The sequence below is a fragment of the Osmerus mordax genome, chromosome 14 (assembly GCF_038355195.1).
Source record: "Osmerus mordax isolate fOsmMor3 chromosome 14, fOsmMor3.pri, whole genome shotgun sequence".
In the NCBI taxonomy this organism is placed as follows: Eukaryota; Metazoa; Chordata; class Actinopteri; order Osmeriformes; family Osmeridae; genus Osmerus; species Osmerus mordax.
This window is the reverse complement of record NC_090063.1, coordinates 6504258-6527199: the sequence shown is the minus strand read 5'-3', so window position 1 is coordinate 6527199 and position 22942 is coordinate 6504258. Positions and strand designations below refer to the sequence as shown.

The window sequence follows — 22942 nt, the reverse complement described above, 5'->3', positions numbered from 1 at the left end:
TCTGAATCAGGCTATAATTCTAACAATTTTCGTCTGTTATAACATTAACCCCATGTTCTATGTGATAGTCCTCTATGATGGACGTGTCTCCTTCTTATGTGCTGGCACACTCTCTTTCTTCATGTGTCACTTGGTTAGCTAGGCCAATGCAGCTTGGTTGGGGGCAGCTGAAGTACACAGGGACCACTGACCTCTATTTCCCACTGTGTAAAAAGTCAAAAAATAAATAGAACTTTGACAATCAGCCTTGTTCACCACACTACATGCTGGTCTTGTGGCGTTTTAGTTCCTGCAGTCATAACCTGTTAGTGGGGTTTGTGTGTGTGTGTGTGTGTGTGTGTGTGTGTGTGTGTGTGTGTGTGTGTGTGTGTGTGTGTGTGTGTGTGTGTGTGCGCGCGCTTGATGATGCTGTACTGTACCGGCTGAGCCACATTCCTGACATTCCAGGTGGAGTGATGCACACGCACACTAACTTTTACAAAAGTCATTTGTTTAAGCCTATCGCGTGTTTGGTAATCTAATAGGCTAAGCATAAATATCCAAAATTATGCATTTTTACAAACAAGCGATTTTCTATTGCTTATAGGTTTCGAATAGAGATACTAACTAAACTAAAACAAAACAAGTCAGTTTTTCTTTTATAATCTGCTGCTTGCTAACCGAAACAATTAATAGCGCATCATTTGAAAGCGCGCATCTCATAGCCTATGCAGGTGAGATTCCGCTCGAACGCCCAGTTTTGGTCCCTCCCCTCTCTCCTCCACCCCCCTCTCCCTTCAGAGTTTCAGGTGGCCAAGTTTTTACAGTAAGACAGCTCTCGAGACACACCATTTGTACTGAGAGGTACAGACGAGATTTCTTCAGGGGATATAGCGCAGCTACGACAGAAACCATGCCCAAACAAACAGTAGAATGGGTGCGCACTTCCCTGCGTACCCCGGGAATCTTCATTTTCGGGATGGTCTTTTCGCCCTGCGGCTGGATCCTGAACCTAACGTCCACAGTTGCTCCAAACTGGAGAACGGTACGCAATATTTCAGGCTTTTCTACCGACCAGTTCTACCAGCAAGGCATCTGGGACATCTGTCTGGCGTCTGATACGTCCCGAACAGTCGTGTGCAAACAAACAGACACTGTCTACTTTGAGAACCAGTTAATCACTATAGCCCAAGGGTTGATGGTGGCTTCTCTGATCGTGACGTTGATCGGACTGGCCGTGGCCGTCCCAGGGGTTCGTTGCTGGAGGGATCGGCCCCGCTGGACCGTCGCTGGACTTGGAGGACTACTGATCTTCCTCTCCGGGGTAATGACACTCATCCCGATATCCTGGTACACTCACATCTTGAAAGACATTAAGGCGCAAGGCACAGACATCCGCGTGGACTTCTGCATTATTCTGGGGTACATCGGGGGCATCTTCGAAGTGCTTGCGGGCTTTGTCATGTTCATTGGCATCTGTCGATGCTGCGGCGGCAAGAACCGGGGAGAGAAACGGGTGGAGGAAGTTCCTCAGTTCATGCACACCAGGAACCCTCCGAGGCGGGTCGCTGTGCCCAGCGTAATCCGGACCACGAGCAGTGCCAGCAGCGTGCCTTATTCCAAGAACTCCATGGATGAGGAGGTGGACTTCCCCCGGGCCTTACCCCGGTCTGGTGGCCGTTCAGACAACTCTTACGCCAGCAAACCATACGATGCCGACTTGTGAAGTGAACTTTAAAGCTCCTAGTTGAAATGAAGAAGAACAATGTGATTATTACAGTCTTTGTCTGTATTTTAGCCTACTTCTGAAGACTTATTTTGTGTCGTAAGTGTGTCGTCATAAGGATATCCCACCCCGAAACTCATATTTTACCCATCCCCTTACCCTTAACCATACAAGAAGTAATGACTAAATGTAAAAATGTAAAATGACTAAATGTAAATGTAAGTAAACCTTTTAAATAAATGCTAAATGACTGCTAAACGTCTGCTAAATGACTAAATGTAAAAATGACTAAATGTAAATATTTATTTCTCGCACTTTACATCTTATGCCGTGTTGTAAGGCGGAGACGCATAGGTCGCCCTAATGTTTGCCTTGTCAGATGGATAGCCCATAGCCCAGGCCTACACGGGTTGTCAATTATCATTACATGTTTGCAATGTCCATTAGGGCCTACCAATGTTGTTAGTGTCCAGTGTAAATGTATTTTATTGCACCCATACAAAATAAAAGAACATGTTGTAACATGAAAAACGGAAAGAAGCCATATCTTTTTCAAGTAGCCTAAATTAAAACAATTAATTTAGAAAAAAAACGGTGATAAACAAACACTCACTATTGTTAGGCTATTCATGGTATTCAATGAGAAACAACGTGTTCTACTGCAGAACCAGCTGGATCAGTGGTCTAAAACGTAATTGTACGGCTGACATGAATCTCTGTGACAGGAGACTTCGCTTTCATATTGATTGTTCACATCTGGCCAACGTGCGTCCCAAAACCTTTTCCTATACTCCTCCCTCTCTCCATCCCCACGGTCATTTAACCAGTTGATCACTGGAGGAAACCAACATCTGAGAGTGGAAGAAAGGGAGGAGAGTAGTGAAGGAAACAAGGTAGCGAAGAGATTATCAGACCATTAGGACTTCTTGTCCACTAATAGTATGCTGCCACGCTGATGAGCTCATGCCAATTATAACTGGGTTGGGAGATTATTTCGAAATTCCGGAGGGTGGGGATGAGAGGTCAGGGTGCGGTGAAATGTCCCCAACAGTTTCTTCATGGCTTGATGGTGGCACATCCCATCCGGCCTAACCAGTCACATTCTTCCATGACATTCCAGCTGTAGCTCAAATGGTTCACACGCTCTACACTTTTATATAGCTAATAATATTGGTATCTTCTATAATGCGTTTGACAAAGTAGTAGGCCTAATTTCTACGATTTATTTTAAGATTAGGAATTACAAATGCTTTAGGGTTATGTGAAATAACGAAATAAATCCATAGGTAGGCCTAAACAAGTTTGTTTCAAAGAAGTTGAATATTTAGGTTTATCACCCTGTTTTGCTTCTCACTTGATACTATCAGGTAAGTGGCATAATTAACATAATATCATTCAGGTCAGAGCACTCTCAGTCTCTTCTCCCACAGGTGAGATAACTCAGCCTTTCATCGAGCCGCACGTCACACCCTCACCGCTCAGTATCTGCCCCTCCTACCTAGAGTTTTGGTTTTTAACACAACTTTCAAGACAGCTCTAGACCATTTGAAGCCTACTAAGAGTCACAGCTCTACACTTCTGAGGTTACCGGACGCCTACGACCATAACCATGCCCAAAGTGGAGGAATGGGTGCGCACTTCCATGCGAACCCCGGGAATCTTCATATTCGGGATGGTTTTCGCGCCCTGCGGCTGGATCCTGAACCTAACGTCCACAGTGGCTCCGAATTGGAGATCTATACACGATATTCCAAACGAACCTAAAGACATGATACTACAGCAAGGCATATGGGACATTTGTCAAGCGTTTACGTCGAGTAGGGTAATACAATGCAATCAACCAGACGTGGAGTACCTTAATAACGACATCATCCCTATAGCCCAAGGGTTGATGGTTGCTTCTCTAATCGTTACCCTTATCGGTCTGGCCGTGGCAATCCCGGGGATTCGCTGCTGGACGGACCGTCCCAATTGGATCGTCGCTGCGATTGGCGGACTGCTTATCTTTTTATCCGGAGTGATGACACTTATCCCAATCGCCTGGTACACTCACATCTTAAAAGACATTAAGGCGCAAAGCACAGACATCCGCGTGGACTTCTGCATTATTCTGGGGTACATCGGGGGCATTTTTGAAGTGGTCGCCGGCTTCGTCATGTTCATTGGCATTTGTCGATGCTGCGGCGGCAAGAACCGGGGAGAGAAACGGGTGGAGGAAGTTCCTGAATTCAGACACACCAGGAACCCTCCGAGGCGGGTCGCCGTGCCAAGTGTAATCCGGACCACGAGCAGTGCCAGCAGCGTGCCTTATTCCAAGAACTCCATGGACGAGGAGGTGGACTTCCCCCGGGCTTTCCCGCGGACTGGACCGCGGTCCGGTGCCCTGTCTGCCAACTCGTATGCCAGCAAACCGTATGATGCCGACTTGTGAAGTGGATTTTAGTTTCCCACGTGTTACTAATTAAAATGAAGGAAAATGACAATATAGGCTGCTTATTTGATAAACTCTTTGGTTAAGATTGTGGGACATTCTTACAGGCAGTCAGTCTTTTTAACTATGAATTTGTTTGAATAATGTCTTGTGTAAATATTTTACCTAATTGGTTTTGCATCATGATTTTACTGTTGCACTTTATATCCTATGACAACATGTTGTCAGGCTGTAGGCCCTGATGTCTACAATCATTAGGCTACTGTATCTCAACAGGGCTTTCATTAAATGTTTACTACATTCATTTACAATTGTGATTGTTATTGTCTAGTTTGAAGGTCTTCACTGCTGGCATGTAGCTCTGATGATACACTTTTTGTCCAGATGATTTGTTTGGACCAGGCAGACATCTTTGTTTGCTTTCGCTCACACTCCACCCACAAGCACATGCAAGAATACAGACAAGGCTGTCTGACCGGTTAGGCATGTAGGTTGATTCTCTTCCTGTTGCTGACAGGTTGGTCCAGACATCAGATACAAACCAGTCATCAGTAGGCTGTGAAGAAACATTTTATGAACAAAATCGTCTGTCCAAAATACATCTTTATTTCCACAATTTATTACAAAAATTAAACAGGATTTTTTAAGAACCTTTGTTTGCTTGGACAGTTCATGAAACATTAGACATCTTATAAATAGGTTTGTTTTGCATACAGGCATGAGGTCTGACTAGAGGAATGACAGCAGTCAGACCAGTTGAGATCTTGTCCTTCACCTGTCAGACAATAAGTGTGTTTACAAATTGAGTTTCGGTGCAGTCAGGGAGCGGCGGAATGTATGTTCCCGATATAGTTTAGAGAGACAGAGCTGTTTGTTTCAGGCAGAACACTGAGATCAGTGAAATATTTATCGAAAGACAACCTACATTTCCTAGGATGGAAAGCAGGCACTGAGGTATTAAGAAAGCAAGTCTGTTGAGGGACACAGCTACCAGGACACTTCCCAAAATGCACAGCTTCCAATATCCAGTCCATAGGCGATTCTAGGTTTTAAAACTGGGGGTGCAAAGGGTACAGTGATTGACTTATTTGTGCTTACAAAAACATGCTCAAAATGAATACTAGATCTTAAAATTTTAAATTAATCATTAGAGTACAACAAACCATGATAGAACATACAACTGTGACATCACTTAATGTTCTAAAAACATTTTATGTTTTTTTACATTAAAATATTTATGTTTTCATCCCAACAGAAGAGGGCGCAAATGCACCCGCAGTAAAATCCCCTTTGATCCAATCTATAGCGCAACAATGCTTTCTGTTCAGAACCTCAATCTAAAAGCACGTCTATAGTGTTGTTTGGCAATTAAAAGGTGTTTTTGATGAATCCGGTTGTCTTTAGAAGTAGAAACAGCAGCTGTCTTGTAGATGATGAAACCCATTCTCCGTGCTGGACTGATGAGCTCTGGTAGAGGACAGAGAGAGGTTCGAGGGTGGGAGGAGGTAGGCAGAGGGGGTGGTGTTGGAAGAGGAGAGGCGTCAAATGAAACGGAGAAATTAAAAAAAGGTTGTGGGAGAAAACAAAACATGAGTGAGGACTTTCTCTGACAGACAACAGGGTGCCGCATTAGCAAACATTTACACGCGTCTGAAAAACACTTTTGGAGCTCAAGAACATGAATATTCCTTCCTTTTTGTGTGCGGATGTTCCAGGGGTCCTACCGTGAGTTAGGAGTGTATCCTAGAAGTGCCCAGGGTTGAGGGTACCTCTACACACCATTACTCTCTTTCAGGGCATTAACCCTGCACATACAGAAACGGGTCAATATTCACCTGATCAGACATCAGCATGTCCCCCAGTAACGCAAGATAACGACATTTCACCAAATCCCCTGAAGCTGGGCTGGTTGTCATGGTTACCTGCGCCAAGCTTTGCGTCTTCGGCTTAGATGAGCCAAGAGGAAGGCGAGGAAGATGCAGGCAAAGATGATGGACAGCACCCCCAGCGTCAGGGGCAGGCTCAGATGCTCGTTCACGGTGTCCGCACAGTTCGGACCCTGGTATCCCAGCATGCACTCACATCCCATCTGGTTGTCAACGGTGACGCAGCTTCCTCTCTTGTTACAAAGTGTTTCCTCACAGGTGGGCAGGCTCAGAGCCAGGTCCACACCCTGCTTGTCGCCCATGGTAAGGGTGGTGAGAAGTGGGGCCAGCAAGAGAATACAGGGACACTGGTTCCTAGGTGAACATGCACTCCCTCTGGAACACTTAAATAATCACAGATCAACTTAGGTAAACAACTATTTGGCAGTAAGAATGTTCCCACCACAGACACACAATGACACTTATTGAGGGACTTGTTGCACTTGTTGCCTAGTTGTAACTGATTTAACTACAACTCGCTGTGAATGATATTATTGTCGCTTGCTTTCCTCCAGGTACACTCGAGCACTTTCGAGGATCATGTTGTTTAATTGTAATTTGTTTAACTACATGCTCTTCTGGTTTTACCCATAGGCACATATTTGCTTTTCACAATGTATGCTTCATGTTTTGGCTACCCGCAATGTTTTTGGAGTTGGGCCATCTCGTTTATGATCATTGACCTATGCACTTTTTGTAAAGCTCTTTCTTGTAAGTCGCTTTGGATAAAAGCGTCTGCTTAATGACCAAGTGTAAATGTAGATCACAGACATACAGAACAGACTCAAGGACTGTTTCTGTTCCTGGTGATATCATGTTCCCTGCTGTGACAGTAGTCAACCCTGGGTGTAACCTGTGTTCAGGTGAGGACAAAACGAACACAACCCAAAATAGCACAAAGATGACAACCCTTCCTTCAAGTTCCGATCTTACAGTCAAAAGCAGTGACCATGACGGCAGTACACAACCAGATCACCCGGTCAGAACTCCAAACAAAAGGACAGTATTAGCTCACAGTCGACACTAAGCTAACATATGCAGCCTACAGCTGCTGTAAGAGAAAAACATCCCGTTCTTCAGGTTCCACAACAACTTAATGGTACCACCACCTACCAAAAGCATACCTACAGATCCCCAAATGCAAGCTAGTCATGTACTCACGAGCATGGAGGACAGTCTGTTCTGAGAACTCGGGTTTAGGATCGTCCTGGGGAGCAGAATTTAGGAGTCCAGGCAGTGTGAGGGAAAGGGAACTAACCTTTCAGAGAACAAAAAGTAGGAACAAAAGTAGAGGCCAAGCCCTCGGTGTGTTATCCAACCCTCTCTCTTAATCTCTACCTGCGCTGAGTCACAAGACACACAGAATTTCTCAAAACATCATTGTCCAGCAAGACCAGACATGCCTGTTTCCAGTGTTCTGAGTAGTAGGAGAAGCCTCAAGCCTTGTCTTAGGTGGAAGGTAATGAGATCTGTACTGTGAGACTGGGGGGGGGGGGGGGGGGGGGGTACAGAATACCAGATTGTTGGTCCCCAACACATGCTACCCTGTGTACAGAACAGGGCAGTAAGGAAGGTTTATGCAAAACACAGGCAGGCTACAAGTTTAACAGGAACTAAATCTTGTTTACAAGGATCAGGAAGAGGCGAGTTGACATGGCACCTAAAAAGGAGCCCACAACACAATTATGCATCAAACATGAGACATCCATGTTAGAGAATAGAAACAGTCAGGTATCAGGTTGATGCTTTATTTAACAGGAGAACTGAGCACAGGGAGGCGTTACGAAGCAGGTAGAGGTTCTTCCTGGTGAGACACGCCATCAGCAGAAGACACCAGCACCTGGGACGAGAGAGAAACCCAGGATTAGAACCCAAAACAACATTACGGTTGCTTAGTGACCCCCCCCCCCCCCCCCCCATGAACCCCCGGTTACCTTGTCGTCAGGGTCGGAGTCTGAGGGGTCGTAGAGGTCGTTAGTGAAGGACTCAAAGTACACCGCACGCCCCTCCATGTTGGTCATCAGGGTTTCCTTCTCCGCACCTCCACCCCTGTCTGCTGCCATGGCTCGCCTACAAACGCACCCCTTGGTCATGAAACAGGTCCACTTAAACAAGGTACTCCATTGTGTTTGTGTGCACCCCATGTGTGTGATGCAGGGCTAACCTCTTTTTAGGACAGGTATAGAATATAAATGTTTGAGGTTTGAACACAACACAAAAGAGAAGTCTGTCTAGAAGAAATGTAGGGTGAGGGATATGTTTGTAACCACCCCAAGACCTCAATCCCATGCCAGTGTGTGTACCTCCTCCTGAAGACCAGGCCAGCGATGACCAGTACAGCCAGCAGGGTTAGCAGCCCCAGGACCAAGGGGGCCTTGCTCCCCCCAGACCCCTCACCCTCCTGGCAGAAGGCGCCCTTATATCCCAGCATGCACTGGCAATTCTCGACTCCGTCGGCCGTCACACACGTCCCGTGGCCGCCGCAGCGCTGCTGGTCACATGACAGGCTGTTCTTCCTCACCTGTGCCGCCCCATCCTCGAGCGGGGGAGACGCGGAGGCAGGGTTACCATCTTTAGGTTTGGCTGCCGCGTTACCATAGGAACCTGAAGGGGGAGGTGTGTTGAATCCGGTTGAAAAACGGAGCGGGAGCCAACATGACATTATATAATGTAGCATCAATACAAATGAACCTGAAGCCTGTTTAGCATGAGGAATTAAGTCAAAGACATCACAATGAGAATGGGCTGATGAACCAACTCACATTCCTGCTCATCCGATAGGTCCGGGCAGTCAAAAACACCGTCGCAGAATCTGGCATCAGGAAAGCAGTTACTGCTGTCCCAGCATGCTCTAAAGCCTTGCGGGCACTCGGGGGTGGGGCTACAAGCAGTGTCATTCACAGGGTGGTAACCATGGCCACACTTGCATCTTCTCCCCCATGGGTTGGCTAGGCACAGCTGGCTGCAGTTTCCGTTCTTCTCGGAGCAGCTATTGGTTCCTTGGACGAAAGGAGTCATGATTGGTTGAGTAGTGCCATGGGGCAGATTCAGGAGTTAAAGTTCAAATACAAACAATGTATTTGACTATTAACTTGTCACCTAGAAACAATTTTTTCACATGCCCCACCAACTGTGACATGACAAGAATGAGCTTCATCCAGTATGGTGTCGCAAGAGCAGCCATTTGCAAACTATTTTTGTAACCAACACCGCCTCTCGTCTTGCAAAGCCGGTATCAGTTGTGTTCATTGTGTGCGTTTGCCTGACTAGCCTGGCTCCAGGTGACCGAGGTGTGGAATGAAGAGACGTTTTAGTTCAGCTCTGAAAACCGAGGCCTGAATGGAGCCGAGAACAAGGACAAACGAGGCCTTCACAGCTCTGCAGCCCCCTCAAGTCCCCATCCCACAGGGCTGGATCACAACACCTGCTGCTATTCACACGCCTCTCTCCAGGGCCCTGCTGGGCCTCGACAGACACACTGGACACGTTACTCTACACCCTACCTCTCCCTCTCCCTCTCCCAGCCCTACCCCTCTGGCTGGTCTTGCTGTAGGCCCGGAGGGACACCACGTTGGTCTGGACCTCAAACCACAGCTTCTTAGGCTGGCCGCCATCACTGAACCACAGCCTGGTTATATCTGCAGGAACACATGGGTTAATGTACACAGACTAAACACCTTTGGGGAAATGTTTGGGTAAGGCCGGTAGTGACAGACTAATGTCTCTACACTGCCATCTGGTGGTATGGTAAGCTCAGTGCCTGTCAGAATCAGAACCCCGTTTATTGCAAAGAGAGTTTACGGGTACGAGAAATTGGCATGTGTGCGTTTGTGTGTGTACCGTTGTCCATGGTAAGCCAGAGCAGCATGTTTTCAGTGCGTGTGAAGGACATCAGAATGCCAGGACCAGTCTTGTACTGCCTGTAGTCTGATCCATCCACTGCAACTGAGCCGATAACCCCAGCCCCTGTAGACAGACCACAGGTCAGATGATCCAAGCCCTTACAGAAAGACACAATGTCCGACAGGTCAGAGGAAAGGACCACTCACCAAGGTCTGCCCAGTACAGATGGGTGCCCTTGTTAGAGAACACCAGCGACGTCGGTGTCACAGACTTCCTCCAGAGCATGGCCTCGTATCCACCATCCATGTTGGCGCACTGCAGCTGAGCCATACCGCCGGCCGCCTCCCCCACCTTGCCCTCCCCTCTGCCCAGAGAGGTGAAGCAAAGTCGGCCAGTGGCGGGATGCAGGGCGATGGCGCTGGTCTCCTCCAGCGACACCTGCACCAGAGTCCTGGTGTAGCGGCCCCGGGTGGCCGTGACGTGGACGTGCGGCTGCCTGCTGCTGCTCCAGTAGAGGTTGAGGGTGACCCAGTCCAGAGCCAGCGCCGTCACATACTCGTCCTGCAGGGCCAGCACGGGGCCGCCCGGCGCCGGGGCCAGGCCCGCCTTGCTCAGGGCCATGAGGACCACGGAGCCCTGGGCGGAGTCGGCCAGGTAGACGCCGCGTTCCCGGAGCGACACGTCCAGGGCGGACGCCTCGTTCACGCCCGGCATGGGCAGGACGCGGTGGTCTGGCCACTGCTTCAGCCCCAACCCGCCACGCATGCTGCGCAGGAAGATCTGGGAGAGCGTGGGATTCAAAGTTTGCATGTTAAAAGATCCGATTGGAGAGATACGGGTAGACCAATGGGATTGACGGAGAGAGAGAGGGAAAGGCAGAACGTCGGTGCCTGCCTGGGTGATGGTGGTGGGGGAGAGCAGCAGCAGGAAGGTGGAGTCTACAGGGGGGGCACAGGTGACACCATCCTCAGAGAGGAGCAGTCCTGCTGGGCAGCGACACACAGCCCTGGGCCCCGAGCCTGGAGCTTCCCCTGGGGCCAGCAGACACAGGTGGGAGCACTTCACCCTGCCACAGGGGCTGGACACGTTGACCTGGGCCTGGGGGTGGACCACCTACAGAACGGGGAGAAGGGTCATGAACCATTACCACCATCTCTACAAGAGACCCGTTAGCAGTGCTCACAAAGTCGATCTGAGTAACGGGGATCGGTTCCTCCCACTGCTGTCCAGACTCGCCTTGAGTCCGAACGGCTGGCCGGGTCTCTTGAGAAGAACTCTGCGGTTCTTTCCGGTTCTCTTGTGCGCCGTCTGGATGGTCCTTCTCTTGGTGTCAGACCAGTAGACGCGGTCGTTGAACACGGACACTGCGAAGGGGCTGGAGGTCTCCGAGAGCTGGAGCAGCTGTGTGACAGGTTTAACCATCAGGTCGTCATCCCCGTCACGTGTCGGGTGAGTGACTAACTGCTTGTGGGAGCTTCTCACCTTGAGGTCCTCTCCGTCCAGGCCGGCTGAGCCCAGGCAGCGCAGCTTCTCATCGGTCCAGTAGATCCTGTGGGCCAGATGGTCCACGGCCAAACTGACCGGCCAGCTCAGCCCACGACTGACCACAACCACGCGCTCGGAACCGTCCATCCCTGAACGCTCAATCTGGGGCTCGCTGCCAATTTCCGACCAGAACATCATCCTGGAGAAAGGGAGGAGGAAAAGAGAGAGGAGAAATGGAATAGCACTTCCCAGAGACAATAGACTACATTCCACCCCACCCTCCTTCAGCAGTAGCGCTCTACACGGCCTGGTTATTTGGGCTCAGGGGTGTGCCAAGGCAGCCATACCCCTTCTGCGGCAGCAGGACCAGTGAGCATGGCTGATCCAGGTCCTCGTCCAGAACCACGATGCAGTCCTGAGGCCTCAGCAGATCCCGGCCCAGGTGGGCAGCCAGAACCTGGCCCTCCTCCCCGTCCAGCCAGTACAGGTTCTCCCCAACCCAGTCCACCACCAGGCAGTCAGATTTCACACCTGAACACACAGCCATGAAAGATCATTCCAGTCCTAGAACCCACTCCCACCACCCCCCGAACCAATCACCAAACCTTTAAGCAAGGTCCCCCGAGCAGGGCTGTGGAGGTCCAGGGAGGCCCAGAGGATGCTCTCCTGCTCCAGGCTGAGCCAGTAGGCCCTCTGGCGCCCCCAGTGGTAGTCCAGGGAGAAGACGGGTCTGCTGGAGGAGGTGAGCACCCTGAGGCTGGCGCTCCGCACACCCAGCAGCAGCAGCTCAGACGTGACGCATGCCAGCAACACCGGCTCCACTAACACAGCGGAAACGCACATTTCACACGTGACAACAGCGCAAGCGGTTTTTAATGCATTCTGCAGCTTCTTGCAGGTGCTCGCATGTACACGCATACCTGGGCTCTTGCAGGTGTGTCCGTCGAGCTCCAGCAGGTATCCAGGGTGACACTGGCAGAGGTAGGAGCCGCGGGTGTTGAGGCAGGTGTGGCTGCAGAGCGCCCCATGCTGGAGGCTACACTCATCCGCGTCTTCACAGAACACGCCGCTGGGCCGCAGTTGGAAGCCTGACGCGCAGCCGCATCTCTGCAGAGCAAGAGGAGGTGGAGGAGACGGTGGTGGTGGGTTGCGGGAGGGGGGTTAACCTGACAATACTGATGTTTGGTTTTTTCTACCGACCGGTCCATGGGGGGTGCTGATGCAGCTGTGTTCACAGGGAGGGGCTGCGGGGCTGGTGCAGTTCTGGAGGACGCAGCCCGGGCCCTCGTCAGACCCATCTGGACAGTTGGTGATCTGGTTACACACCAGGCTGGGGTCCACACACTCCTCACTACTGCACTGGAAAAGCTGGGACGCACACTTGGGGCGTCCGCCTAAAGCGCGCACACACACACACACGGGGGTCAGGAGACGGGACTAACAGACGTAGACTCGGGAGGAGTCTCGGTAGAGCGTAGCAGCTTCAAGTTGCTGATAGACGTGCGTGCGTGTTCTCGGGGGCCCTCACATCCTTTCTCGTCGCTGCCGTCATGACAGTCCATCCCTCCGTCACACCTCCAGCTGGCGGGTACACACTGCTGCCTCGAGGCGCACGCCCACTGGTACCGCCCACACTTCAGAGGAGCGGCCTTGCAGTTCTGGAGACGGGGCGGGCCTCGTCAGAGACATAACGAGCAGGTGGAGCGAGTCCAGTGACGTGGTTAAACCCCCCCAAAAAAAGCCCCCCATCCAAACCTGCTCCACCCCCTTTGATCAACCTCCCCCTTCCCGCGTCACCTTCTCGTCGGAGCCATCGAGGCAGTCCTCCTCTCCGTCACAGAGCCAGTCCTTCAACAGGCACTCGTGGCTGCGTGGGCAGCGCAGCTCAGGGGGGCAGCGTGGAGGCTTGGCGCAGCCCGCCTCGTCAGAGTGGTCCCTGCAGTCCGCGTGGCTGTCGCAGCGCAGCGCACCGGACACGCACTGGCCACTGCTGCAACGGAACTCTGAAGCGCCACACTGAGTGGTTGCTGGTGGAGGGAGTGGAGACGAATAAGAAGACAAAATGAAAGGCAGGGGGGGGGGGGGGGGGGGGATGTTAGAGCAGTTGGAGCGGGTGGGTAAGAGCAGGTAGGAAAAAAGTGGTTGTGATGTAGTAACAGTAGCACAGCCTCAGCTGGTCTAGTCCGGTCCCAAGACTACACAGTCCTACCACAGACTCCCTCATCCGACCCGTCCAGACAGTCCCTCTCTCCGTCACACAGGAAACTGTCAGGGATGCATCGGGTCCGGTTGTCACAACGATGGCTGCAGCCCTTGGAGAGCTTCCAGCAGTCCTGCTCATCAGACCGGTCGCGGCACTGGGGCGTACCATCACACACCTGCTGCTGGGGGAGGCACCTGTTGCCGTGGGAACACTGGAACTCACCTGGGTGTTGGGTCAGGTAAGGAGACTAGTCAGAGGTTGTACATGGGAGATGGTGCGTGTGTGTGTGTGTGTGTGAACACTGACCCGTTTTGCAATGGATGGCACATCCCAGCTCGTCTGAGCCATCCCGGCAGTCTGCTTCTCCGTCACACACATGACCGTAGAGCACACACTGCCTCTGGTCACTGCAGAGGAGCGAACCCAGTCTGCACTTAACCGGGACCGGAGCCACTGCCCTGGGGTTGGCTGCACTGTTGGAGGCTGGAGAGACACACACACACACGTTAGAGTTTGTACAGCCGCCCAGTTCCACAAAAAAGGTCTCCCGGCGCTCAGTGTGGCCCCGCTTAGGGGCAGGGACTCACAGCAGCTTCTCTCGTCTGCACCGTCCCTGCAGTCCGTCTTGCCGTCGCAGATTTGTTTCTGGCTGAGGCAGACTTCTTCCCGGTCACAGCGCAGCACGCATGGCGGCAAGGACGGGCACTCGCGCTCATCCGAGCCGTCTGCGCAGTGGGCACGCCCGTCGCACACTTCCAACCTTGACACACACTTCCTCCTGTCCTTGCACAGGAAGTCACCTGTAAGATAAAACAAAATAAAAGGCAGTTGGATGCAGCAATAACTGAAGTCTGCTTTGGCTCAGCTTCCTACTTATATTCCTTTGGAAAAGTTTAACTGCTTGTTTTCCAATTCCTTGTCATTTAGGAAACAAGTCTTGCTCGCTCAGAAATACAATGTCCTCGTCTGTCCTCTGATGCCATACCCCCTTGGTGTAAAGGTGTGTCCAGCACAGACAGACAGCGCGAGAATACGAGAGACAGGATGTAGTTACCTGGGTCTTTACAAGCATCCACACAGTCCTCCTCATCGTATCCATCAGGACAGTCCCTCTGTCGGTCACACAGCTGAGTCTGGGAGATACAGAGTGAAGAACCAGGACACGTCACTGAAGGACTCCTGCAGGGAGGAATGGTCGGAGGAGGAGGAGGCTGGCTGGACTGGGGGGGTGGAGGCGGAGTAGAGTCAGTAGATTGAGATGGTGACTGTGTATATGGAGTAGTTGTCGTCATGTAGATCATAGGAACATTAGGAGATGTGTTGATGGACTCTGAGGAGAGAGGAGGCCAGACAAGCCCAACTTGGGACTTAGAATTGGGTTTTCATAAGTTGTCATACAATGGGCACCAAAAGTCATTAGTCTTGAAGGTGTGAAATTGATTACAAATAATATTTGTCCTCCCGAAGCCCTTCACATTGCCTTCCAAAACCACTGGATCAGAAATGGATAAAGGGGAGAGAAGCCATGTGTATAATGCCATAATGCGTCACCCAGCTTTTGAGATACCGAGCCATAGCAGTGCATTTCTACAACTCAAAATGTCAACTTCACCTATATGGGTTGCAAAGTAAAAAGATCTTTCGCTCTAGCTTAAGTTGAGAAAGCAATTTGACTTTCTCTTCAAAAATTTCAATCATTGTTCAAAACGTCCACCAGATGCAGCTCAAGCTTCTCACCACAGCCCTGCTCGTCTGAGCCGTCCTGACAGTCTTTCTCCCCATCACACACATGGCTGTGCAGAACGCAGCCCCTCCCATCCAGGCACTGCTTGGCGCCTAGTCGGCACCGCTGGGCCGCTGCCTTGGAGGTCGGGGCGGCGATGGTGGGGCATCCCACCTCGTCTGAACCATCATGGCAATGAGAGCGTCCATCACACACCAGGATCCTGGCCACACACTTCCTGCGGTCCTTACAGTGGAAGTCGGCTGCATAGACATAGAAAGTTCCAGAAAGTGCCACAAAACAAGTAATTATTAGAGGCATGTATTGAGCTAGTGGATTTGTCCAATCAGTTCAACTTTAGGGAATCACACATTTCTCAGAACAAGATGTGACACAGTCCTCCTCATCGTATCCATCAGGACAGTCCCTCCGTCCGTCACACAGCTGAGTCTGGGAGATGCAGAGTGAAGAACCAGGACACATCACTGAGGGACTCCTGCAGGGAGGAATGGTCGGAGGAGGAGGAGGCTGGCTGGACTGGGGGGGTGGAGGCGGAGTAGAGTCAGTAGATTGAGATGGTGACTGTGTATATGGAGTAGTTGTCGTCATGTAGATCATAGGAACATTAGGAGATGTGTTGATGGAATCTGAGGAGAGAGGAGGCCAGACAAGCCCAACTTGGGACTTAGAATTGGGTTTTCATAAGTTGTCATACAATGGGCACCAAGTCATTAAAGTCTTGAAGGTGTGAAATTGATTAAAAATGTTTTTGTCTTCCGGAAGCCCTTCACATTGCCTTCCAAAACCACTGGATCACAAATGGATAAAGGGGAGAGAAGCCAGTAATGTGTATCCCAGCTTTTGAGATACCGATCTATAGCAGTGCATTTCTACAACTCAAATCTCAACTTCCCCTAAATATGGGTCGGAAAGTCAAAAGATCTTTGCTCTGGCTCAAGTTCAGAAAGCTATTTAACTTTGCATCTTTTAAATAATGGAGCAATAATTATTCAAAACATCCACCAGACGTAGCTCAAGCTTCTCACCACAACCCTGCTCGTCTGAGCCATCCCGACAGTCCTCCTCTCCGTCACACAGGAAATGCTGAGGGAGACATCTGGTCCGATTGTCACAGCGATGGCTGCAGCTCTTGGAGGGCTTCCAGCAGTCCTGCTCATCAGACCGGTCCCGGCACTGGGGCGTACCATCACACACCTGCTGCTGGGGGAGGCACCTGTTGCCATGGGAACACTGGAACTCACCTGTGGGGCAACATGGCACGAGGGAGTCAATAGCTGAATACTGATACCTGCAGCCCGGACATGGGAGGAGGCCACTTTCTGACCTGGTTTGCATTTCAGCTCACAGCCCTGCTCATCTGAGCCGTCCTGACAGTCTTTCTCCCCATCACACACATGGCTGTGCAGAACGCAGCCCCTCCCATCCAGGCACTGCTTGGCGCCTAGTCGGCACCGCTGGGCCGCTGCCTTGGAGGTCGGGGCGGCGATGGTGGGGCATCCCACCTCGTCTGAACCATCATGGCAATGAGAGCGTCCATCACACACCAGGATCCTGGCCACACACTTCCTGCGGTCCTTACAGCGGAAGTCGGCTGCATAGACAAAGAAAGTGCCACAAAACATTAGGAGGCATGTATTGTGCAAGTGGATTTGTCCAATCATAGTTCAACTTTAGGGCATCACACATTTCTTGGAACAAGATGTGACACAGTTCTCCTCATCGTATCCATCAGGACAGTCCCTCCGTCGGTCACACAGCTGGGTCTGGGAGATGCAGAGTGAAGAACCAGGACACATCACTGAAGGACTCCTGCAGGGAGGAATGGTCGGAGGAGGCTGGCTTGACTGGGGGGGTGGAGGCGGAGTCGATGGAGATGGTGTCTGTGTAGGTGGAGATCTGTTGATGGAATCTGTGAAGAGGCCATCTTAATACTTAAAACCACAACAGCTATATTCTCACAAGTTTTATAGAAAAGTTATTACTGAAGTCTTGAAAGTTTAAACATTTAAATGTTTTGTCAACAAATGTAATTTGTCCATGTTTATGTAACTTCCTCCAAGTTCTGGAAGCCCCTCCAGTGCTGTTGCAGCCCCAAGGTTTTGGAAGGCAATGTTAGCAGAAAAAGCTAAGGGTACAGGGGACAGATACCAAGCTAAAGTGGTGTATTTCTACCAAACAACTTTCCTTCCCATCTGTAAGTAAAGAGTTTACGAATGATTGCTCTAACTAAAGTTCTGAGGGCAAATTATCCTTGTCGATGACCCATTGAATGAAGTAGCAGCAAGTTAACCAATCATTCAAAACGTCCACCAGGTGAAACAAGCTTCTCACCACAGCCCTGCTCGTCTGAGCCGTCCTGACAGTCTTTCTCCCCATCACACACATGGCTGTGCAGAACGCAGCCCCTCCCATCCAGGCACTGCTTGGCGCCTAGTCGGCACCGCTGGGCCGCTGCCTTGGAGGTCGGGGCGGCGATGGTGGGGCATCCCACCTCGTCTGAACCATCATGGCAATGAGAGCGTCCATCACACACCAGGATCCTGGCCACACACTTCCTGCGGTCCTTACAGCGGAAGTCAGCTGGGAGAGACATAAAGAAAATGGCACAAAACTCTTGTTAGAGGCATGTGAAGACCTAGTGCATGTCTACAATCATTGTTCAACTTGGTAGCGCATCACACATCTGTTGGGGCAAGATGTGACACAGTCCTCCTCATCGTGTCCATCAGGACAGTCGCTCCGTCCGTCACACAGCTGAGTCTGGGAGATGCAGAGTGAAGAACCAGGACACGTCACTGAAGGACTCCTGCATGGTGGGTTGGTCGGGGCAACTGAGAAAAAAAAAAAAATAAAGCAACAAAGACACCAACAAACTGGTTACCATGACAACGATGGAACCATTGAATGAGCCCCACGACCCTCCTCAGCAGTGAACTCGACCTTTCTGTATCTTCTTCATTGAAGCGACCACTCCAATGACCCCACTGCCGACGGAAACATCCAACACTCTTCGGGCGTCTTTCCGGTTCCACAGAGTGATGTTGTCTTTAGAATAGGACACCATGAAGGGTTCCAGGGCTGCCATGATGGAACCTAAAGTGTTCCACCTGCTCCCTGCCAGGTGAGCTTTCCCTTGGACCAGGCTCAAAGAGGTCAAGCCTGGAGGAGGAAACAAGCCACCAAGAGCTCTATTACAAGAACATTTCACACCACAATGGATCAAATATGGGATTGTGTAATCCTTATTTGCAAACAGTTTCACCATTGGACAGTTACGCTCTACTGACCTTCCCCCTGAGAGTTCCACAGGAAACTATTGGCCCTCAAGTCCAGGGCCATGCTGCCAATGACTCCATATCCCATCTTCATCACTTCTGTGGTGGCTCCTCCAGTGAGCTTCATGGTACTGACATGGCCCTTCTCTAACCAGTACAACACACCCCTCAGCCAATCCACAAACATGTCCCTGACATCACTTTCTGCTTGGTACAGTTCCCGAGGTTTGCTCAGGAAGACGGGGGTGAACCCTATGCAGAGCTGGTCGCATGACAACCAAAAGACGTTCCCAGTTGTCTGGTCCACCCTGACTGTACAAGCTGGAGGAAGGAGAGGGCACAGCGTGGGATTGATCCTCAGACAAAATACACAAAACCCTCTGGGAAGCCGCATCATTTCCAATAGCATGTCGAGATGGTGAGGTGTAAAGTTAATACCTGGTTGTAATGTTGGGACTTCTTCAGTCTGGTCCACAGTGAGGCTGAAACGTTTGACGTGTCCGGTACTGTTGGCCCAGTACAGCCAGCCCCGATACCAGTCTATGTCAAAGGACTGGAGGTCCTGGTCTGTCGAGAACATCAACGTTTTCACCGTCTCTGTGCCTCTAAACTCGAGGACGTAGACGCGGCTGGATGTGCCATAGACAAACCTAGGATCTGGGAGACAGTACAGAGAATGTTGCAGAATCTATACTCTAAAGCAGAAGTATGGAATTCAGAGGACATGTTCTAGAACATACAATCACAGGTTCCTTCTGGCAGCAGGAGTTTCTCATCAGAACACATGCAGGTGAAGCCAGTGGGGTTGGCCTGGGAGGGAAGACACAGCTGGCAAGGTGTTCTCCCACACACAGAGCGGCCTGGATCCCAAAACACAAAGCCATACCAACATGCTATAAGGACAGATGTACCCTCCACCAATAAGAAGTGGCCAAGACCAAGGGGTGCTTGGGAGGACAGCATTTTCAGTTGGAAGTGCAGTTCAGGTCACCTACCACTGGGCTGCTGCAGATGGTGGTAGATCAGCAGGGTGGCCAGAGGCGCCCTTTGCAGGAAGCTCTTCTGTTTGGGTTGGTCCTGGGGGGACCTCCACAGCCCCTTCTCGTCTGCCCAGTAGAGCCAGCCTGCAAAGGCCCCCAGGCCCGATGCCTGGCCACGGCTGAAGAAGTCTCGGAGCGTGTAACGCCTGCTCCCGTCGACCTGCACAGTCTCGATGGACTGTGGGGGAGGAAGAGGAGGATCAGCCATGCCCCACTTGCGTTACAACCCGTTAGCAGACCTAGGCCGCAGTGATGACCACGACTTGTACGCAACACCACTAGTTTATTCTTAAATATTGGTCTTTTTTTAATTATTATTATTATTCATTTTATTTCAGTCAGGGATTGTTGATGCCACACTTGCCTTCTTGAAGTCGCTGATCCAGTAGAGCTTGCGAGCAGCCACGTCCAGAGCCAGACCCCGTGGAGCCTGGCCAGTCAGCACCGCCAGGGAGATCCTGCTGGACCCATCCAGCGCAGCACGCTCCAGGGTCAACCGCTCACCTGGTCCCTGGTCCACCCAGAACATCCAGCTGGGGGGGGGGGGCATAAGAAAACGTGAGGACTTCAGGGAGGATAGGTGAAGACACCAGCAGCCTGTCCAGGAGTGAACAGAATCAGGACTCTACCTCTCACTAGGTAGAAGCACCAGATCCAGTGGCTCAACATTCTTGGAGAGAATGGTCGCAAAGCCACTCCCATCAGGTGCCCCGAGTATGATGGACTTGGACTTTTGATTGGTCCAGTACAGTTGACCAGATAGCCAATCACATGCCAGACTTTTGATTCCAGTTTGACCTTGAAAGAAAATGACTTGTGTGCAGTAACTACCAAACAATGAAAGCTAAGGAATGTAAGGGGTAAAGCCATACACATCACAGTTACCTCTCCGATGAGCGTCAAACTGAAGCAATAATCAAGTGACTTACGTGTTTCATGCATGTTGTCTCAATCCCCTTTTTGAAACCACGTGAACACAATGAGCCTTTACTATAAAATCTACCATTATACAGAGAAATGCCATGTGATCCCAAACCACCTTGCCTGGACGCTACAAGCAGGATTGGTAACTGACTGCTGTATAGGACGCTGCCTTGCTTGTAGATGTTGCCCTGGTCGTCAGCCCAATAGAGGCTCCTCCGGGTCAGGTCGTAGGCCAGGGTTATCGGGTCAGCACTCATGCTATGCACCACCTTAAACTGCAGTGTCTTCAGGTTGATAAGACCCAAGGTGCCTTTCAGCTCAGTCAGCAGCATGGGATCTGCACCTGGGGAGAGGGAGGGATGTCTACATTCAGGCATAAGAAAAAAATCTAGCCTGCTGCTGACGGGGAAATCTTTAACTTGGGGAATACTGTGCTCCAGGCAGGTAGCTAGGCTAGAACAAGATGTATTGCTGTAGTCCATCTGGTTAGTGTCAAAATGCTAGTTCCCTCCTGGTTACTATAAGATACAGAAGCAGGTTGACTGAGGCAGGGTTATATTCCCAAAGTTCAAGTCACCTGTGCTAAAACAGGACTAGCTTGCGTTCTGGGCCGTAAAGTGGTCAGACTAACAGTCAGGTTAATAAGCAACAACCCTGAGGCTGTAAGGCCTCAGGGTTAGACTTGAGTTAGACTTGAGTCAGGCAGAGTCACCTGTGGGGAGGCAGTTTGTGTTGCCCTGCTGCTGGAAGCCATCTCTGCAGTGGCAGTAGTACGAGCCCTCAGTGTTCACACAGCTGTGGCTGCAGGGACCGTAGGCCTGGGAACACTCGTCCACATCTGAGCCAGGGAGAACAGGTACCGGTAAACAAGACATGGAAGACGAGTTGGAGGGTGGAAGAGAAGTTTCAGGGCTCAATAAACACTATTTGTATGTCTTAAAAATATATATATTTATAATTGTGGTCCAAGTTGAGGCTACCCAGGCAGACGGATCCGTTGGCAGACAGCTTCCAGCCGGGGGGGCAGACGCACAGGGTTCCCCAGGTCTGGGGTACACACCTGTGGCTGCAGCCTCCGTTAGACATGGAGCAGCTTCGGCCTGCATAAGGACCACAAACACAGGTCAACCACAGGACTGATTTACGGGGAAGACAAGCTGAGCCACAGGCAGAGATCATTTAGGTTTTTTTATGCAGAATAGAAGTTGTCTGGATGAAATGTGAGTCCGTTTTACCACAAGTTGAAGGTTCATCGCTGCCATCAGAACACTGGACCTTGCCGTCACACTTCTCCTGAGTGGAGTAACACAGCCCTCCAGGACAACGCAGACTAGCCCGGCCACAGCTTCCTGCACAAACAATTGTATTTGATCCATGTCTAAAGCAAGTGGTTCTCAATCCCGGTCCTCCCCCTGCCCTGCATGTTTTAGATGTTTCCCGGCTCACAAAGAAGACCCCCAAACCTGTAGATTACCCCAGCGCTCACCACAGTCCGTTTCGTCAGAATTGTCCATGCAGTCGTTGGCCCCGTTACAGCTGAGCTCCTTGGGGATGCATATCTTGTTCTTGCAGGTCCAGTCTCCTTCTAGACACCCTGGCTCCTGGTGTTGGTGCTTGGCCAGACTGACGGTGCAGTTCAACTCATCGGAACCGTCGGCACACTGTTGCTGACCATCACACCGCGCTGACTCACTCACACACACCCGAGAGCCCGCGCAAAAAAACTGTCCGTGCAGACACTCTGGGGACAAGGAGAAAAAGGCAGACAAATCTACAATAGATATATCCTTCATGAATCTGTATTGAAAACCAAAATGGATTGCAAATCCACACGTTTTCTATCAGAGAACCTTCGGATGACATCGTAATGTGAAGAAAAACTGCCACCGAAACCCACCGCAGTTCATCTCATCCGAGCCGTCCAAACAGTCTCCATCCCCGTCACACCTCCATTCCGGAGGCACGCACGATCCATCATCACACTGCCATCGGTTTGGTCCACAACTTTTACCTGCATGTGCAGACACACACAAGCTTTTAATTAATATTTTTTATGATTATGATAACAGCAACGAACCGCAATTTACAGCGGCGTGAACGTTAAAGAGTAGATTGGCTTTTACCTTGTATATATCCCAAACTCGTAAATAGGCCTAATATAAAATAAGCGAACGGACGTAATTCCATGACTGAAAAACGCCGCAGCAGGTTGCTTGACACAATTAAGTAGAGTCGAGTCAGAACACTTTAAATCAACTTCAACCCGCCGGAGATTTCTCAAAGCTTGGAGTTAATTAAGAACTGATTAGGACTGGCAGGTGGTTGGGTGACACGTGATTTCACACACCGTTGCGCGCTGGGGGAAAA

General features: G+C 50.6%; 4 protein-coding genes across 4 annotated transcripts; 2 read left to right on the top strand and 2 right to left on the bottom strand.

Moving 5' to 3' along the window:
• The first annotated feature begins 817 nt into the window (after positions 1-817).
• On the top strand, positions 818-2233 carry LOC136956785 (claudin-23-like). The gene has a single exon (XM_067250775.1). It carries the CDS (start codon positions 893-895, stop codon positions 1703-1705), a length of 813 nt encoding a protein of 270 aa, XP_067106876.1. The 5' UTR covers positions 818-892; the 3' UTR covers positions 1706-2233.
• Positions 2234-3260: 1027 nt separating this feature from the next.
• Positions 3261-4305, top strand: LOC136957060 (claudin-23-like). The gene has a single exon (XM_067251172.1). It carries the CDS (start codon positions 3315-3317, stop codon positions 4134-4136), a length of 822 nt encoding a protein of 273 aa, XP_067107273.1. The 5' UTR covers positions 3261-3314; the 3' UTR covers positions 4137-4305.
• A 416-nt stretch (positions 4306-4721) lies between these two features.
• Positions 4722-7309, bottom strand: LOC136957061 (fibropellin-3-like). Its single transcript, XM_067251173.1, has 4 exons — positions 7223-7309; positions 6059-6397; positions 5861-5941; positions 4722-5603 (listed from the first exon to the last, which is right to left on the bottom strand). Exons 2-3 carry the CDS (start codon positions 6322-6324, stop codon positions 5908-5910), a joined length of 300 nt encoding a protein of 99 aa, XP_067107274.1. The 5' UTR covers positions 6325-6397; positions 7223-7309; the 3' UTR covers positions 4722-5603; positions 5861-5907.
• A 496-nt stretch (positions 7310-7805) lies between these two features.
• Positions 7806-22528, bottom strand: si:dkey-88l16.3 (low-density lipoprotein receptor-related protein 1B). Its single transcript, XM_067250249.1, has 35 exons — positions 22523-22528; positions 22062-22242; positions 21556-21675; positions 21288-21413; positions 20696-20918; positions 20016-20184; positions 19607-19829; positions 19050-19268; positions 18624-18932; positions 18277-18495; positions 17668-17916; positions 17136-17216; positions 16661-16927; positions 16362-16577; positions 15307-15578; positions 14647-14725; positions 14180-14392; positions 13899-14075; positions 13599-13814; positions 13187-13416; positions 12918-13047; positions 12590-12783; positions 12310-12496; positions 11995-12210; positions 11737-11920; positions 11387-11588; positions 11141-11305; positions 10799-11017; positions 10111-10684; positions 9902-10027; positions 9592-9699; positions 8824-9060; positions 8365-8665; positions 7996-8131; positions 7806-7901 (listed from the first exon to the last, which is right to left on the bottom strand). The coding sequence occupies exons 1-35, from the start codon at positions 22526-22528 to the stop codon at positions 7842-7844; spliced, it is 6834 nt and encodes a 2277-aa protein (XP_067106350.1). The 3' UTR covers positions 7806-7841.
• Positions 22529-22942: the final 414 nt, after the last annotated feature.

Excerpts from the sequence above, each read along its gene's own strand:
- LOC136957060 (XM_067251172.1), top strand. The coding sequence starts at position 3,315 with ATGCCCAAAGTGGAGGAATGGGTGCGCACTTCCATGCGAACCCCGGGA.
- LOC136956785 (XM_067250775.1), top strand. The coding sequence starts at position 893 with ATGCCCAAACAAACAGTAGAATGGGTGCGCACTTCCCTGCGTACCCCG.
- si:dkey-88l16.3 (XM_067250249.1), bottom strand. Across the intron at positions 16,578-16,660 it reads TGAGCTGAAATGCAAACCAG|GTGAGTTCCAGTGTTCCCAT; the intron begins GTCAGAAAGTGG and ends GTTGCCCCACAG. Across the intron at positions 14,076-14,179 it reads TGCAGACGAGAGAAGCTGCT|CCTCCAACAGTGCAGCCAAC; the intron begins GTGAGTCCCTGC and ends GTGTCTCTCCAG.
- LOC136957061 (XM_067251173.1), bottom strand. The coding sequence starts at position 6,324 with ATGGGCGACAAGCAGGGTGTGGACCTGGCTCTGAGCCTGCCCACCTGT. Across the intron at positions 5,942-6,058 it reads AGACGCAAAGCTTGGCGCAG|GGTTAATGCCCTGAAAGAGA; the intron begins GTAACCATGACA and ends CTGTATGTGCAG.